General features: G+C 29.9%; 1 protein-coding gene across 1 annotated transcript in view; it reads right to left on the bottom strand.

The window, feature by feature from the left end:
• Window positions 1-1,588: 1,588 nt before the first annotated feature.
• The window catches only part of LOC111636084, a 25,592-nt gene continuing 9,031 nt past the window's right edge, over window positions 1,589-18,149 (bottom strand). Inside the window, exons 3-6 of the mRNA XM_023381254.1 lie at window positions 9,374-10,028; window positions 8,464-8,544; window positions 8,008-8,096; window positions 1,589-2,881 (exon numbers count right to left, since the gene is read on the bottom strand). Coding sequence (XP_023237022.1) covers window positions 1,602-2,881; window positions 8,008-8,096; window positions 8,464-8,544; window positions 9,374-10,028 — 2,105 coding nt within the window. The 3' untranslated portion in view covers window positions 1,589-1,601. The remainder of the gene's footprint in view (window positions 2,882-8,007; window positions 8,097-8,463; window positions 8,545-9,373; window positions 10,029-18,149) is intronic.

Raw genomic sequence — 18,149 nt, 5'->3', positions numbered from 1 at the left:
ATCTAGTATCAAAAATGTTTGATTCAGCACGACACACAGTCCTCAGAAAAACACCACACAAAAGTGCCAGTGCTGCCAGCTAAAACACACTCCAACAAAAAAAAATATTGGAGTAGCCCAAGATATAGCCAAAGATTGCAGTGCCACAGCACTAGTGAAAATTTAAATTTGCCAACTGGAATTCTTTTGGATAACTGGCTTTCAGATAAACGACGCTCTACTGTATATATGTGTGTGTGTGTGTGTTTGGAATTAGCAAAGGGAGGAAGTCTAAGTAAAAAAGTTAAACAAAAGTATTATTATTTTCACTGGTAAAAATAAAGATTACTTCCTCTTGTTGCTAATTTGAAACTACACCAATATAATAAGTTCTATTTATAAACAAGGTCTGTGTGAACAATATAAAAACAAAATCAAAATATTAAGGACATAGAGGCGTAAAGAATTAATGGTTGTAACAGTTATTCTAACTGTTAATTTACATAGTTTATCTGCATCGCTGGTAGATGGATTATTTTTATATTTTTGTTCCCTCTTATTAGCTACTCTGATGTCAGTCAGTAACAATTCATGGCCAATATGTTTCAAGCAGACGTTAATGTCCAATCAACTAACTAAAAGATAGTATGTCTAATATCTTTTAATGAATTATGTTCGAAGAAATACACTGTGGGGTGTTTCATTGGATAATAACCAACCATTTACACTCCATATTCGTCATATTCCTTCTCTGAACATCTAATTTAATCACTAAATTAGAAAGTAGTCGATAATAATGTGTGAGGTATTGCTCTTAATTAATTGATAATTGCCTTACAATATTATGAAAATACAAATATATTATCTTCATAATATTTAAGACATTATCAGATTGTTTTCAACAGTGTAATATAACCTGTCTATAAGTAGTTCAAATGAAAACAGTTATAAAATATGCTAGAAGTAAGTATAGCGTATAACCAATGTAATAACACAAGCATTAAAACTAAATTGTGCTGATGATATTTATAATTATATGCATATTCTTGTGCTTTTAAGTTACTTTTTCCTTTTGTTTTGCAGGAGTATGGGCATGGATGTCTTCATCCGGTCCTGGTGTCCTGGTGAGAGAATTATTGGCAATCTGACAGCAGTGCAATATGTTAATATACTAGAAGGCAACTTTTTACCCTCTCTCCAAGGGTTGGATCCATCAATAAATGTCCCGTTCGTCCGTGATTGCTCCCTGATACACACAGCCAGCTGGAACGTCAAAGTAACATCGAGGTCATAAACTGGCCAGGAAGGGGAACTGATCTAAACCCCATAGAACATCTGTGGGTGGAGATGGCTAGAGAGCCAGTCAATGCCTCAACACTGGATGAATTATGGGAAGCCCTTTGTGAGAGATGGGAAATATTCAATAGGAGCAATATATGCCAGCAGTTGGTGAATAGTATGCCAAAGAGGATAAAAATGATAATAGATAATGCCGGGTTTTGGACGAAGTATTGAACACCTTTGCCCCTTCTCAACACCTTTATGTATATAAGTTGTTCTGTTTTAATTAAAGATATTTTATTTAATTTTAATTGGGTTATCTAATAAAAAAAGCATCTTTATTAGGAGTCATTTCCTGGTTTCAGTAATTCATACTTGTCAGTCTGTCCACCAGATCTAATAAGATAGCATAAAAGTTGGACAGGTTTAAATCGCCGACTCAATACAGAATGCCGATCTGGTCCCTTACCACCTTTACTTGTACTTTTGAGGGAGTAGGTCTGTGCTATCCTGTGTATTTCCTTTCTTTCTTCTTTAGTAAATTCAGAAGAAAATACTAAATCAGCGTCAGTATCAGATGATGCATAATTTGCAATAACTTTTTCCAACTGACTAATAAATTCCTTTGTTACTTCTCCTGTTTCAGAAAATCCAAGTCCTTGTCTTTTATACGATTCATTGTTCCTAGCATAAACTGCTGAGTCTATTGAATTATTATTATCCCAGCCCATTTTTTGAAGAAGTTTATATCCAACATTACTTTCAGCAATGGCATTTCCAAGAGCACATGTTTGAAGCTTTTCTCTTGAGACAATCTGTTCACTTTCTGTATTTTTTTTAATCATCACTGTATAAGCTTTTTTCTTCAAATTTTCCAGTGCAATATCTGCAGCTTTATTTCTAGCCATTTGTTTTGTTTCTCCTGTTCCTTGGGCTAGGAGTGATTTATTGAATATTAAATTACAACTTGTAGTTATAGCATTTATATTTGAATATTTAAACACTATTGACACATTATTAAAAGATGCAGTTCTCATCATGACTTGAAATGAAGTACGTAATGGATCAATGTAGAATTCATCTAAAATAACTATATTATTAAAATTTGAATTTAGATTATGTAGTACTAAAGTTTCATTTTGCTTTCTTGCTGCTATTATTTCCCTAGCCTTTCTTTTCCTTTTTCTAACTGATCCAGGACGATTTTTCTTAACATTTTCAAAGGGTTTTGGAATTATACTATTCCTATGATTTTTCTTAACATTTTCAAAGGGTTTTGGAATTATACTATTCCTACAAATAATTTCAATTGCTTTAATATATGCTTGTCTTATAGCTTCTTGTTTTTTAGAACCATATGCATCAGTTATTAAATGTTCATCTATAAACAACCAGCAACGAAAACTTTTCTTTTTTTTATTAAATAAGCAATCTGTCCTTATATGACTCTTCATAACACTCATGTTAAGAACTTGAATAGGATTTTTTTCTTTCTTTTGGATTTTCACAATTATTTGAGAAAGATCTTTAAATAATTCTGAAATTTCTTCCTCAGACTTAAGAATTTTACAGTTTTCAGGTACTGATGATTCTGTATCATCTTCGTCAATTTCATGTTCACCTTAAAATAAAAATTATATATTTAAGAAACTATAGAAAAAAAATCTAAACTAAATTATATAAATTAAACTGTTTATTTTAAAATGCATTTGTTCACAGTATGATCCTGATTTACAAATACTTGATACATAAGAATTTGATATTACAAGCTGTTTCTTTACTCTCTCCCATTTATGAGACAAAACACCTAATATGAACACTGACTAATAATTCTGGAAACAATTATGTTCATTCATAACTGTGATGGCATTGAAATTCTTGTGCAATTCTCATGAAATCCTGGTTACATGGTTCATAGGTTCTATTCCATTTCCTTTGTTTCATACTGTGTATTCAATTCATTAGTAGGAGACATTTGTTCTAACACAATTGTACAGTTTAGTAAATTTTATCTCTACATTAGAAACTCTTCTACCTTAATAGCAATTTTATTAATTAAAAAAAATTATTTTGTTCTTTTGCTTGCATTCTGCATACTAAATTTTATATTTTTACTATTAAATAAAGAAATGTCTGATAACTTATATATTTAACTTTTCTTATTTTGTATTAGTTCTTGTGTATCAAATAATAACTTAACTCTTTATATAATTATATAAATAACTGATTAATTAATTAATTGATAAGTAAAAGGTGTTTTGCAGAACTTTATTATTATTTCGGAAACATGGTAATGTGATAGGGTCAGAACAAAATAGAAATTTGACCATAAGAAATAAAGGAAAAAGCTTATTCCTAATTAGAAAATTTTGATTTTTGAGTTTTTCAACATGATGTATACTGTAAATCAGGATTACACTGTCTTATAAAATTTAAAAAATAAAAATTAGTAAACAATAGAAGAAAAAATACTTCATTTTTATAAAAATGTAATAAAATTACTTCACATCATTGTTAATAAATAAATTCTTCTAGATTCAGGAAGTCAACTTTTTATTAAAAAAAAGTTATCAGTCAAAAACTGACCATTCTCAGCTTAAAACTGTAGAAATAACAGTTTAGAATAGTATATATAATGTAAAATCTATTATCCACTACCTANGTATTCCATTTCTCAAATTACCTATGTGCAGAGTATCTAGGTAATCTGCAAATTACCTACTAGGCACTCGGTAAAGTGAAATCAAGATTTTTGCTGGAACAACAGCAACGTTTCTGTACGCTTAAATTAACATAATGTTGTTTATTTAATTTGCAATATGTTAATTTAAGCGTACAGAAACGTTGCTGTTGTTCCAGCAAAAATCTTGATTTCACTTTACCGAGTGCCTAGTAGGTAATTTGCAGATTACCTAGATACTCTGCACATAGGTAATTTGAGAAATGGAATAATTTTCGCAGCTTTAACGGATCACCCTAGTTAATTCGCAGATTAGCTAGGTAATCCGCACATTAACGGATTTCGAACTTTAGCGGTAACATATATATATCAGAAGTTCTGCTCTATTTTCAAAAATTCTCAAAATTTTTCCTCTTGAAAGCAATCTAACCTCTGTATGATATAATGACTCAATATCTTTGCATTTTGTTGAAAAACACAAGTTTTCAAAGCTTTTCCTTTAATGGGATTCACTACTGTAATTATAATCTGTAAAATGGAATCTAGTTCAAAGGATAGAGATTTCCTTGTAAGAGCATGGCAGTGTAGGAAACATGCACCATTTTAAATTGTTTTTAATGTTTCAATGAGACTGCTTTGACATCTTGTCATCACCTTTGAGCTGTCATAGTATATGGCAATACAGTTTGTCAATATTGTATTTGTACTTTGCATAACCATTTTGAATAAAGACTGTCCAGTTGTGTTAGTTTCTACTGCTTTACAGAATAAAATAAAAGTAGAGTCCCATAAACTTGACTTAATGTAGACTGAGAAGGTATGAGTTACCAAAAATGATAAGTTTTATAAATAACAAAGATGCTATTCTAAATAAAGAAATTATTGCAAGGTATTATATGTGCAAACTTATTAACTATGTACCAATAGCAACTATTTCTATTAAATTTGTAGCTAAATTTTAATTTTAAAAGTATTGGCTATTTGATGGCTACTTTCAAGTTAGTGATGTTCATGCCATGGTGCTTTGCATGGCACCTTGTAAAAGAAGTTATATGCTTTGTTAATGCATAGAATTGCTGCTATTATTGAGTATTGTCAGTAAAGAATAACAACTTACTTGATCCTAGTGTTATAATCTAGAATTTACCTCTATAACTTGTGTTTTTCAAAATAAATAAATAAAAACACACAAGTTTTATGGAATGTCGAGTTACCAGGACTCTACTGTATCTTCAACAACATTCTCTGAATCATGTGATATAAGGCATAGGAATTATACAAAATTAGGAATACTGTATCTATCTATTCATCAAACTATCAAGAGAAGTATGTGCTTCTAGTTTTATCAAGAATTTGATTATGAATATCTTTGACTATATCACAGATTCTATATCATAGTCATTATAAAAAAATAATATAAAGTTCAATTTTAATATAATCCTATTTTTAATTATTATACAGTGGAGTCTTGTATGTGGGGATACATTATGCGCTATAGGAAATAGCCTTATCAAAATCTACATTATCACATGATTTATGCGAGTTTAAACTTAAGCCTAAAAGTTGAAAAAAAAACCTAATATCTCTGAACAACAAAATTTGAATTTTGCATTGTACAGGAGTTTACTATATAATACAACTCAGGTGTTTTAAATTAATGAATATATAGAAGTAATTAAAGTCCAATGTATAGAAGTAATTTTCAGCTCTTTTGAAGGCAGATTGTAAGCCAAATTAGAAATTAGATTATTACTAATTAATAAAAGTACTAATGTCAACAATCTTTTGATTTTTCAAATAATAGTTAACATTAGTACTTTGTTTTATTGTGTAAAAAGCTTTATTTGATGTTTTTGATAGTCAGAGACACAGATCTAAATTTTTACAATTAAATACATTGAAAATGCTACCATAATCTTAGTATAAAGCAAATAAAAAAATTATTGAGTTAAAAATGATCTTGCATTGACAGACAACTGACCTGACAAATGTTCTTAACATTAAAATGTTTTCAAAACTGAAATGTGAAATAACAGAAATAATATGCAGAAACACCAACAATCTCATAAAAAAGTTTCTTATGTGTATAAATTTCATAGGTAACAACTATGTTAATAAAATTACTTTTAATTCAAAGTTACACAAAAACAACATCTTTATACATGGTGAGTCAAAGTCTCTCATACTTTTTTCATTCTAAAAGTACTGAAGTTATATTTAGTTAATATAATAATACATAAACAGGAAGTCATGCATAAAAAATCAAATGGAATATTTAACGAATGTAAAACTTATTTTCAAGGTCACTTAAAACAAGATCACTTTTACTCCTTATGAATTTGAAGGTTTTTTTTATTTATTTATACTTTTTTAAAGAATTACTGTATTAGCCCAAATATAAGTCAACTCCCAATTTGAAATCCTTACTTTTACAAAAAAAAATTAAGATCCAAATATAAAATTGACCTTTTATTATTAATTTTATTTGCATACAAAAAATTAACAATTAAGACATTAAAAAATTTGGAAAGTCATTGAAATAATACCTCAATCACTTTCAACTTAATCAGAACTTTATTGTCATCATTCCTGTTTTCTATTTCATTGTCATCATAGTCTTCAGCCTCCTCAAACAGTAAATCATCCTCTGTCTTGTTCAAGTTGTTGGTAACATTTCTTAAATCCTTTACAATTGTGTCTTTACCGACAATCTTTCATAATTCTATTTTTTAACTTTTAAAAGAATTTTTATTACTTTTAATCTATGGAATTGACTATGAAAATTGATCATGTTCAATTCCATTTTTCTTTCTTTTCAAAATTAATTTAGTTAGAAATAAATTTTTTTCCTTAAATTTTCAACCACCTTTCCCAATTTTTGACAATTGTTTGTGACTAAAATAAAGAAGTTACCAAATTAAAATTTCTGTAGAATTTACTGAAATTGACTGATTCTATTGAATACAATAAAAAAAATTGGCTTAGTGTAATTGACTGTTTAAACACAATTAACTAATTGATTATTTTTAATTATGCCAAACATTTAATTCTTGTGCATAGTTTGCAGGCACACAACTTAGTTGACATTTAGTATTGCTGAACAATCAATGCACGAAATTTTAGAACAAGTTTGCTCTGTTTAACACCTATCACATAGAGCTATTAAAATCAAAGAAAACTTTAATCATTCAAATAAAGTCCAGGCATGAATATAGATCAAGAGTGATTTTTTTTTGGTCCCTTTAAAACTGCATAAAACATGGAGTAATATTTGGGCCAATATGTTAATATATCTTAAACATCTGTTTACTGTTTACCTAATGATGATTAAGGTTTCAGGAGTCAATTAAAAAAGTAAAGTGAAGTTAACAACTGTCAGAAAAAACATTATCTTAATACATGTTCAAAATGTTTACCCTCAGCAACAATAAAATACTGGGCATAGATGACCTTGAACATCATTTTCAAGGTCAACAAAATATTCCATTGATTCTCCATGTATTACTTACTATGTAACCTTAACAAAATTAATATAAGTCTTCAGTACTTTTAAAATGAGAAAAGGTGCAAGGGGTTTTTGGCTCTTGCTGTATTATTAAGTATCAGTTAATCATGGTCACAATTTGTAAATTTTAATGAATATCTACTTTAATAAAACGTCTGATTTCTATTTTGTTATGATTTAAATCTATCAAAAAATAATAAGTAAACTGAAACTGATGATTGATATCAAAGATAATGGGATATCAAATTGAAACATATATTTATTAATGTATTAAATACAACAAATTTTTCTTATAAATTCTCTTGTTAAATATAACAAGAGAATTTATAAAAAAATTTTTTTTATTGAAACTATACAAGGGTGATTCAACTCCAGTCCAGAATTTTAGTAATGGTAATAGTGCTGTTTGTATTACAAAGTCTCAATTTATGTTTCTTTCTCTAGGTATCTTCTCCATATGCTGATAATTCTCCCATCATTTTGGCAATGACACTATGATTGCAGAATATGTCTTTTGGTAAGTGTTAGAGCATAGCCTTAAGCACAGTGGAGGGAAATCAACTGGCTTGGTTGGGATATTTTGGATCATCTGGCCTACAGTCTGGATCTATCACTGTATAGTTATCATCTGTTTGAGCTTTTGAATGAAACCTGTCAAGATAGGAAATTTACTCAGAACACTGAAGTCTCTGCCTTCAGCATGACACACTCTAAAGTCAGAGAGTACATCATGTAATAGCTCTAACTCCAGACAAAAGACTTCTATTCTACAAGCATAGTATTGTTACAAAATTAATGGGAGAAGTGTCAACATGTGGAGTGAGAGTACCTAGAGAAACATAAATTGGAACTATATAATATATACAGTTCCATTGCCATTACTGAAATTCTGGACATAAACTAAACAGAACTTGTATAATCAAAATGAAGGAGTTTACTGTATAATACAACTCAGGTGTTTTAAATTAATGAATATATAGAAGTAATTAAAGTCCAATGTATAGAAGTAATTTTCAGCTCTTTTGAAGGCAGATTNGCCATTTGTTTTGTTTCTCCTGTTCCTTGGGCTAGGAGTGATTTATTGAATATTAAATTACAACTGTAAAATATAAAAACTAATTATATACATATTTGTTTTTTAATAATATGAAAGGAAAATAGAATAAAATGAAAGACTTGTTTGCATATTATAGAAATTGAAATAAATATGAGTATGATATCATATAATAATAGATCATTTAAATCATATTCTAACAATTCAGTGTTATAAAATTCTGCAAAATTAATGAAACTTTGTTAAAACATTGTTCCTTTATCTTCAGAATTTAGTATCCATGTACTCAAATTTCATTTCCTAAATTTTATCACCTTCATTCAAACTTCAATTTTTAAAAAATATAATGTAATTTTAAAATAACTGATATAAAAAATGGATTAATTATTATTTACGATCATTTTATATTTTAATTATTCATTCAATTCAATCAATCAATTTAATTCAATTAATAATTATTCAATGTTACCCAATTATTAATTAAAATAATTGTATAGTGTTTAAATTTTATCATTTTGTAAATTATTAAAATTTCATATTTTGCCATTCTAAATTGTAAAAGAATTAAGAATTGAGGAAATGGTTAATTAAGTAAAACTATAAATATTCACATTTAAATTAAAATCATTGTAGTCAGAATGATCTGTGGAAACATTCTCTTCTGTGTAATTTTATGTTTATTATTTATTTATCAATAACTTAAAATTATATTACTATTTTATATATTTATTTTATCATTACTCCATTTTTACTCAAACACTATGGAAATTTAAAATGAAAATGTTAGTTTCAATTTTTTTTTTTTTTCCGAACTGTTAATAATTTTTTTTATTTCATAGTATTTTAGAATTTAAATAAATAAATAAATAAATACCTTGTAGTTATAGGATTTATATTTGAATATTTAAACACTATTGACACATTATTAAAAGATGCAGTTCTCATCATGACTTGAAATGAAGTACGTAATGGATCAATGTAGAATTCATCTAAAATAACTATATTATTAAAATTTGAATTTAGATTATGTAGTACTAAAGTTTCATTTTGCTTTCTTGCTGCTACTATATTTCTAGCCTTTCTTTTCCTTTTTCTAACTGATCCAGGACGATTTTTCTTAACATTTTCAAAGGGTTTTGGAATTATACTATTCCTATGATTTTTCTTAACATTTTCAAAGGGTTTTGGAATTATACTATTCCTACAAATAATTTCAATTGCTTTAATATATGCTTGTCTTATAGCTTCTTGTTTTTTAGAACCATATGCATCAGTTATTAAATGTTCATCTATAAACAACCAGCAACGAAAACTTTTCTTTTTTTTATTAAATAAGCAATCTGTCCTTATATGACTCTTCATAACACTCATGTTAAGAACTTGAATAGGATTTTTTTCTTTCTTTTGGATTTTCATAATTATTTGAGAAAGATCTTTAAATAATTCTGAAATTTCTTCCTCAGACTTAAGAATTTTACAGTTTTCAGGTACTGATGATTCTGTATCATCTTCGTCAATTTCATGTTCACCTTAAAATAAAAATTATATATTTAAGAAACTATAGAAAAAAAATCTAAACTAAATTATATAAATTAAACTGTTTATTTTAAAATGCATTTGTTCACAGTATGATCCTGATTTACAAATACTTGATACATAAGAATTTGATATTACAAGCTGTTTCTTTACTCTCTCCCATTTATGAGACAAAACACCTAATATGAACACTGACTAATAATTCTGGAAACAATTATGTTCATTCATAACTGTGATGGCATTGAAATTCTTGTGCAATTCTCATGAAATCCTGGTTACATGGTTCATAGGTTCTATTCCATTTCCTTTGTTTCATACTGTGTATTCAATTCATTAGTAGGAGACATTTGTTCTAACACAATTGTACAGTTTAGTAAATTTTATCTCTACATTAGAAACTCTTCTACCTTAATAGCAATTTTATTAATTAAAAAAAATTATTTTGTTCTTTTGCTTGCATTCTGCATACTAAATTTTATATTTTTACTATTAAATAAAGAAATGTCTGATAACTTATATATTTAACTTTTCTTATTTTGTATTAGTTCTTGTGTATCAAATAATAACTTAACTCTTTATATAATTATATAAATAACTGATTAATTAATTAATTGATAAGTAAAAGGTGTTTTGCAGAACTTTATTATTATTTCGGAAACATGGTAATGTGATAGGGTCAGAACAAAATCGAAATTTGACCATAAGAAATAAAGGAAAAAGCTTATTCCTAATTAGAAAATTTTGATTTTTGAGTTTTTCAACATGATGTATACTGTAAATCAGGATTACACTGTCTTATAAAATTTAAAAAATAAAAATTAGTAAACAATAGAAGAAAAAATACTTCATTTTTATAAAAATGTAATAAAATTACTTCACATCATTGTTAATAAATAAATTCTTCTAGATTCAGGAAGTCAACTTTTTATTAAAAAAAAGTTATCAGTCAAAAACTGACCATTCTCAGCTTAAAACTGTAGAAATAACAGTTTAGAATAGTATATATAATGTAAAATCTATGATCACCATTCTAAACTGTAAATTCTTAGAATAGTCATAGTTCTAACTGAAAACGTTCCTTTTATTTAATTAAAAGCTGGTCTCCTGAAACTAGTGAAATTTATTTATTTTTCTGTAATAATTTATAAAATTTTAATTATAAAAAATTAATTTAAACACACACATATATATAAAAACCACTACAGAGTATTGATGGAATTATATTTAATATTTTACCAAATAATATTCAATAAATATTAAAATGCAAAAATGTTAGAAAATTCATATACATTAAAACAAATGCTGTGTATTCTAATAGAATTCCAAACTGTAGAAGTAAATTTATCAATCTAATGTAATTTTTTTAATTAAAAATGAATTATTTTTAGCAAGCTTTTATTTTTCCTAAATATCCTGTACTGAAATAGGGATGTATCTTACGTGAAAAAATATGGTATTTTTAGAAAGAGAACAATTTTATATTTATATGTTATAGTTTTATGATACATTTATATTTTGTATGTTATTATTTTAATTTTTTTAGTTACTTATTAGATATGGTTCTGTAGTTTATTTCAAAACATTTCATCAAATAAATAAAAATCATATTTTTTGAAATAAGTTAATGCACATATAATTTATTAACAGATCATTAAAATAGAATCAAAATTTTCACATACATTCTATAAATTTAGTATTTATTTAGTAATGCTGACTACACCAGGGGTGGGCCAACAGTTTTTGCCCCTTGGCCGAATTGGAAAGAAAACTTTTTCCACGGGCTGAACCAGAGGCTGCCCTAAGAAGATTTTGAGGTGGTGCAAGATCTCATTGTGGTGTCAGATTAGAGATTACATATACATTTTTTCACATTATCATGCTTTATCAACACTCTACTTACGAGATTTATAATGGAAGGTCAACTCTAAATGCACAGTGAGTTGTTGACCTTTTTTTTTTTTTTTTTTGGCATTAGAATTTTTCATCAAGCTATTCAGACTTCAGTAGCTAATATTGAAAGATTTATCGCGAACCACATAAATTCATTAGACAGGCCGAATCTGGCCTGTCTAATGAATTTAGACTGTTGGCTGTATGTTGGTCATGCCTGGACTACACTATGCTTAATAAATTATTGTCTATATTTGTTTAGAGTTCATTTGTGAACTAAAGTTGTGATAGCCATTTATGTATCAAAGACATGTAAGTTACATTTATATTTCCTTTTAATTTTTAAATATAATTTACATATACAGTAAAACTTCTCTAACTTGAAGCTCCAAGAGGCAGGAAAAAACTTTGAGTTATAAGTGACTTGAATTAGAGAACAATACATTAAAAAATTCCATTTCTGAATAGATGTGTATTTTTATCTGTCTTGCATTATATAAAGACGTCTTTAATAGTTTTTTGTTTAAAAAACTATCTTTGATACATTATAACTATATCTTTGATACATTATTTGATATATTATTGTTTAAAAACTATCTTTGATACATTATACAAAGACATCTTTGATAGTTTTTTTAAACAAAAAACTATCAAAGATGTCTTTGTATAATGCAAGAGAGATAAAAATACACATCTTTGTATATGTAAAGCCTTTTGCTGTAAAGCTGTGTCTTTCAGCAAATGTTCAATGTAGCTAATGGAATCAAATTATTTTACAGGTACAGTACATCTTGTTGAGATAAAGTGAGAGGTTCTCTTGCTTTGGATTGAAACATTGTCTGCAAATGGGCATTGGACAGTATATAAACTAACCATCTGAAAATTTCCTGGAAATCCAATAATTAGGATCACTTTGGAAAGAATAAATATTAAAACTCATGTTAGGGAAGTTGAAAATTTCATAAATCAGTGTCAGGAAACCATGAAAACCTTTGACTTGGAGAAATTCAAGTTGGAGATGTTAAATCCCTACACTATATTCCATTGAGACTTATCAAGTGCTTCATTTTCTTTGAGTTGCAGACGTTTGAGTTAAAGAAGTTTTACTATATTTAATTGATGCATTTAAAAATTCTTAATTCATATGCTTGAAATATAAGGTAGTCATTCAATTTTTATTATTTTTATATTGGTGTTGAAGTATATCCTACAGGCATATATACTGATGCATTGTGCAATGCCAGACCAAAGTTAAGGGATAATTACAGAAAACAAATGTTTAGTTTACATAAGTCTGACTATTGTTATACAGAGTAGTTGTAAAGTCCATGTGCAGTTTTATACTTCAGTAACTATAGCTGTAATAAATATTTTTATGTTAAAACCATGGAGTGATTCGTATTTATATACAATTTTTTATTTATCTGTTAATGAATTAGTAAAACAGACAGAACTTCCAAAATAATTAAAAAAGTTGTATACAGAGTACCATTATCTAAAATTCCATGTAGGCATCAGCATTCCTGACCATTTTTGGAAATGGTCTGCAACAAAAACTGCTCTCTGCAACATTTCAACTAAAATATGTTGACATTACTCTCAATGCTATCTTCTAGCACATCTAATTTACAAGGTTTTTGCTGGTTCACCTTTACCTTGAGATATTCCTAGCAAATTCATGGGCATTCCTCTGCATTTGATCATGTGTCCAGGAAGCTATTCTCTTGTGGTTAAAGCAAAATGGGAAAATGCCTCATTCTGATGAAATAAACTGGGTCTGTGCCCTTCTAAATGCTCACAATAAAACACACAATTGTCTTTAGCATATTTAATTAATTAATTAAATATGCTTGGGGAGTTAATTAAGTAATGTTTTACATTCATTGATTTTCTGATAAAGCAGGAATCAAAGAAAATAGAATTCTTAACCCCAAATCATATACTCATTAATTGCCAAAATTGTGACTTTTCAATAAGAAAATGTGGATTTCATCACTGGGAGCTCAAGAATGGATGTTATGTTATTTTATGAACCCTCTTACATGAAACACTGTTTTTTCAGACCAGATGATTTTCTGGAAGTATGTAGCTCATCTTTCACCAAGCTGATCATGGATTCTGAAAACTCTATTTATATGTTACAGTCCTCGTACTAAAGGGTTTGAGTGAAATACTCTTTCAGCAATCTTTGCACAGAGGAAAATGACATACCTGTCTCATGTTTACATTGATGTATAGATTTGTTGGAACTTTTCTCAATATAGCCTTATGGCTATATTGAAAAAAGTTACAACAAATTGAACTGGAAAAAAAACAGAGCATTTCCTTTGCCACTGGCATTCAAACTGAGATTGGCTGGTTAGCTCTTTGGCTGCTTTACCGATCCAGTTGACATTAGGTTAATATGCAATCTCTTGATTGTGTGATAATTTAAATGTCTTATTTCTAAATTAATATGCCTCAATGTCCTTAATGTATTCAAATATTATTTCATTCACCAGTACAGTGTGTATTTCTATTAATAGGACTTATTAAACTGGTATTTAAGATTACTGCAAATCAGTCAAACAGATTAAAATTGTTTTATTTACATTTACTTGTTAATCTTAAATACGAGTTTAATAAGTCCTATTAATAGAAATACACACTGTACTGGTGAGTCTTATTTCTACCTTTCTCTTTCAAACACCAACCATTTCATTATTGACTGCCACACTTCTACATGAACTATAATTCAAGCTTAATTATAAATTGACAACCTCAATGATGCCATTTGCTAGAATAATGCATATGTACTGTACAGTTGTATAATAGTAGTAAATGCTCCACATGATAATACTTTACTAATCTTCAGATGTCTACTATTCTCTTGCAGTAACTAAATAAAAAATCCAGCAAGGAGTTGAATAACTTTTCCAGCTGTTAAATGATTTATTTAAAAAATAACTTTTATATTATTAATCATAATATTAATAAATAGTGTGTAGTACCATCTGTTATGAGATTTTATCATTAAAAATTTTATTATTACAGTGGATTCTTGATCTATCATTTTTGGCAAGATTTGGGGAGAACTGATGCAGGAAAACAATTGACACAGGAAATTTATGATGATGTTTTTATTGTATATCCCATATGAAACATGTATTTTCCATTGATAGGTTTATATGATGGCTTTCTATAATACTAAATGATTGTTGTTTAGTATGGATATTTGTTTATTCTACATTTCAAAAAATTGTTAAGAATATTGAAATTTGTTCTATTTTCTTTTGGTAAGAATACTTGTATTGACTCTTTACTTGCACTTGAAGATGATATGATAGAAGTGTCGAAAATGTTAGCAAAATTATAAATTTTTATCACTTATGTGTTGATTCTGTTACGGAAAAGGGTTCTAACTTTTCTCACTTGTCCAGATATAATCTCCCTTGCCTCAAGACAATGCAGGTTGCCAACCTTACAAAATGTAAGTAGGTTATGGTTGTCAAGCACTATAGTCTTTGTCTAGTCGAAGCGGTTGGATCTCAATTGGTATATGCCTGACCTCGTGAGTTGCCAGAGGAAAAAGTAAGATTTCTTTGGTGTCGCTGACATCACCACTATGTGATACCGTCTGGTGGCATTCGTGCCCTCAGTACTCCCCTGCGATACCTTATGTTAAAGTGTCAAAGCGTGTTGTGACAGGTAGTGTTTGATTTCCTCTGAGTTTGTTGTTCGTAGGGTTTTCTTTTTCGTGTTGGGATGCATGTTGTTGTAGGGTCAGTGACAAAAGCTGGTTTCAGCTGGTCGATGGTGATGGTTGTTTCTTTGTCATTAATGCTTATCCTAAATATCTTGCTGGAGTATTGAAGTACTCTGAATGGTCCATCATATGAGGAATGCAGAGGTCTATGCATGGCGTCATGGCATACAAAGACACATGAGCAGGTCTGCAGATCTCAGAATACAAACGCTTGGTGCATGCAATGACTACGCAGTGAAACAGGACATAACTGTCACATTCTGTGCTGGAGATCAGAGATGAAATCGAATGTTTCTATCGTACTGTCATTGGTGGTTACAAAAAATTCTCCAGGCAAGCGCATTGTTTGTCCATAAACTAGCTTGGCTATGGTGGCATCAATGTCGTCTTTGTAGGAAGTCCAGATTCCCAAGAGTGCGATGGGCAGGTCATCCATCCAGCAATCGGGATAGTGACACTCGATTGCTCCCTTGAGTTGCCGATGGAATCGCTCGATTATTCCATTAGCAGCTGGATGAAAGGAGGTAGTGTGGATCCTCGATGTCCCTGTCAACACTGTGAGTACTTTAAATAGGTGGGACTTAAATTGTCCTCCTGGTTGGTTGTCAATCATTGTGGGATGACAAAATGTGTGATTCAGCCTTCAAAAAATGTTTTCGCTATGTTGGCAGCTGTAATGCCTGTCATGGGAAATGCATCCGACCAACAAGAGAAACAGTCGATTGCCATGAGACAATATATGAAACCATTGGATGGCAGAAGCAGTCCAACAATGTCGATGAGGATATGGTCAAATCACTGATTTGGCAGAGTGAATGATCCAGTTTGTGATACAGTTTTGTACAAACTTCTTGCAGTTGCGCTCAATGTTGGGTGACACAAAGGACTTCTTAACGAGACAACACATGGCTCTCAACCCCAGGTGTGACAAACCATGTAGTGAGGCAATCGCCTGATGTCGGAAGTTTTTGGTGATGAAAGGATGTGGTTGTATTGCAGTAAAGCTGTACCGTAGTGTTCAGGATGGTAATCTGTTTTAGCTGTAGGCCTGTGTTCAAATGAAGAAGTTGCATAAGTTCATCATTGGATTCATGGACAGAGGCAAGTGCCAGGAAGTCAATTGCCTGTGTGATAGACTCTATATGAGACAAAATGTCTGCAGGGATGTTGCTGCCTCCCTCGACATGAAGGATGTCCATGGTAAACTGTGCTATAAAATCTAAGTGGCAAAACTGTTGGGGTGATACTCTCTTGGGTTTTTGCTTCAGGGCGAAAGTTAGTGGTTTATGGTTGGTGAATAGTGTAAATTGTCTTCCTTCCAACATGTATTTGAACTTCCCGATAGCAGTATAAGCAGTGTACAACTCACAGTCAAACATGAACCCCTTTTTTGTGATTCTGAAAGTTTATGACTGAAAAATGCTAATGGCTGCCAGTGTCCATCGATCATCTGTTGTAAAGATGCTCCCACTGCGGTGAATGATGTATCTACCATTAAGGATAGAGGTGCATTTGGCCAAGAGTGTGGCACTAGAAATGGCTTTTTTTACATTGTGAAAGGTGCTGTCATCATCGTGGGGTCCACTCAAGTTGGTCTTTTGGACTCAGGTTGCCCTGTAGGAATTTGTTAAGTTCTATGATAATTTGAACTGCATTGCATACAAAACAGTGATAAAAATTAACCAGTCCCAAAAATCAGCATAAATTGCGAATGGTAGTTGGCTTTGGAAACTTGATAATCGCAGAAGATTCCCTGAGAGAGCATGAACTGTAATTCGTGCTTAGCCAGTATGTACTGATCTGGTGCAAGATGCCGGGGTTTACAGTGTACTGGCTGTTCAGGCATTGTGATTATGTGATGGACCATGAAATGTCGGACAAGTGAGATGGTTGGAGATGAACTTGTTATTTCAGGAAACTTGCTCAGAAGTTGGTGGTATGACGAGTCACCAGCAATAGTCCAGACAGATGATATAGTGATGCTGCAAATATGTCCATGGCTTACCAGTTTCGTAGTTGAATCAATAAGACATTTGTTGCAAAGGTCTGGAAGAAGTCCATAATGGAATAAAAAGTCAGCTCCTATCAACAGTTGTGTAACATTGGCAACAATGAATTGCCATGTAAAATTCTGTTGAAGAGAAAAATTGGGTGATTGTTGTGTTGCCATATACAGTAGAGCCTCGAAAACTCGGCCTAATGTGGACTGAAGGGTTGCCGAGTTTGTGAAAATGCCGGGTTATCGGGAATGGGGTTAAAAAAAATAAGTATGAGTGTTTCCTCAGAAAATACTGTACTGTACTTGTATGTATTGTTTACTTGAGAATACAACAGAGAATAAACTGCCCAAATACCCTTAAACAAAGGAAAAGTATGTCCTTTATGAAGGCGTAGAGCCTTTACTACATGAAAATGAAAATTAATGAATACGCTGTGTACAGTAATTTACCTGATAAGACAGACCTCAGAAAAATACTTT

Source organism: Centruroides sculpturatus, unplaced genomic scaffold (genome assembly GCF_000671375.1).
Source record: "Centruroides sculpturatus isolate CEXI.00-Female unplaced genomic scaffold, Cexi_2.0 scaffold731, whole genome shotgun sequence".
Lineage (NCBI taxonomy): Eukaryota > Metazoa > Arthropoda > Arachnida > Scorpiones > Buthidae > Centruroides > Centruroides sculpturatus.
This window is presented reverse-complemented; position numbering and strand designations above follow the sequence as displayed.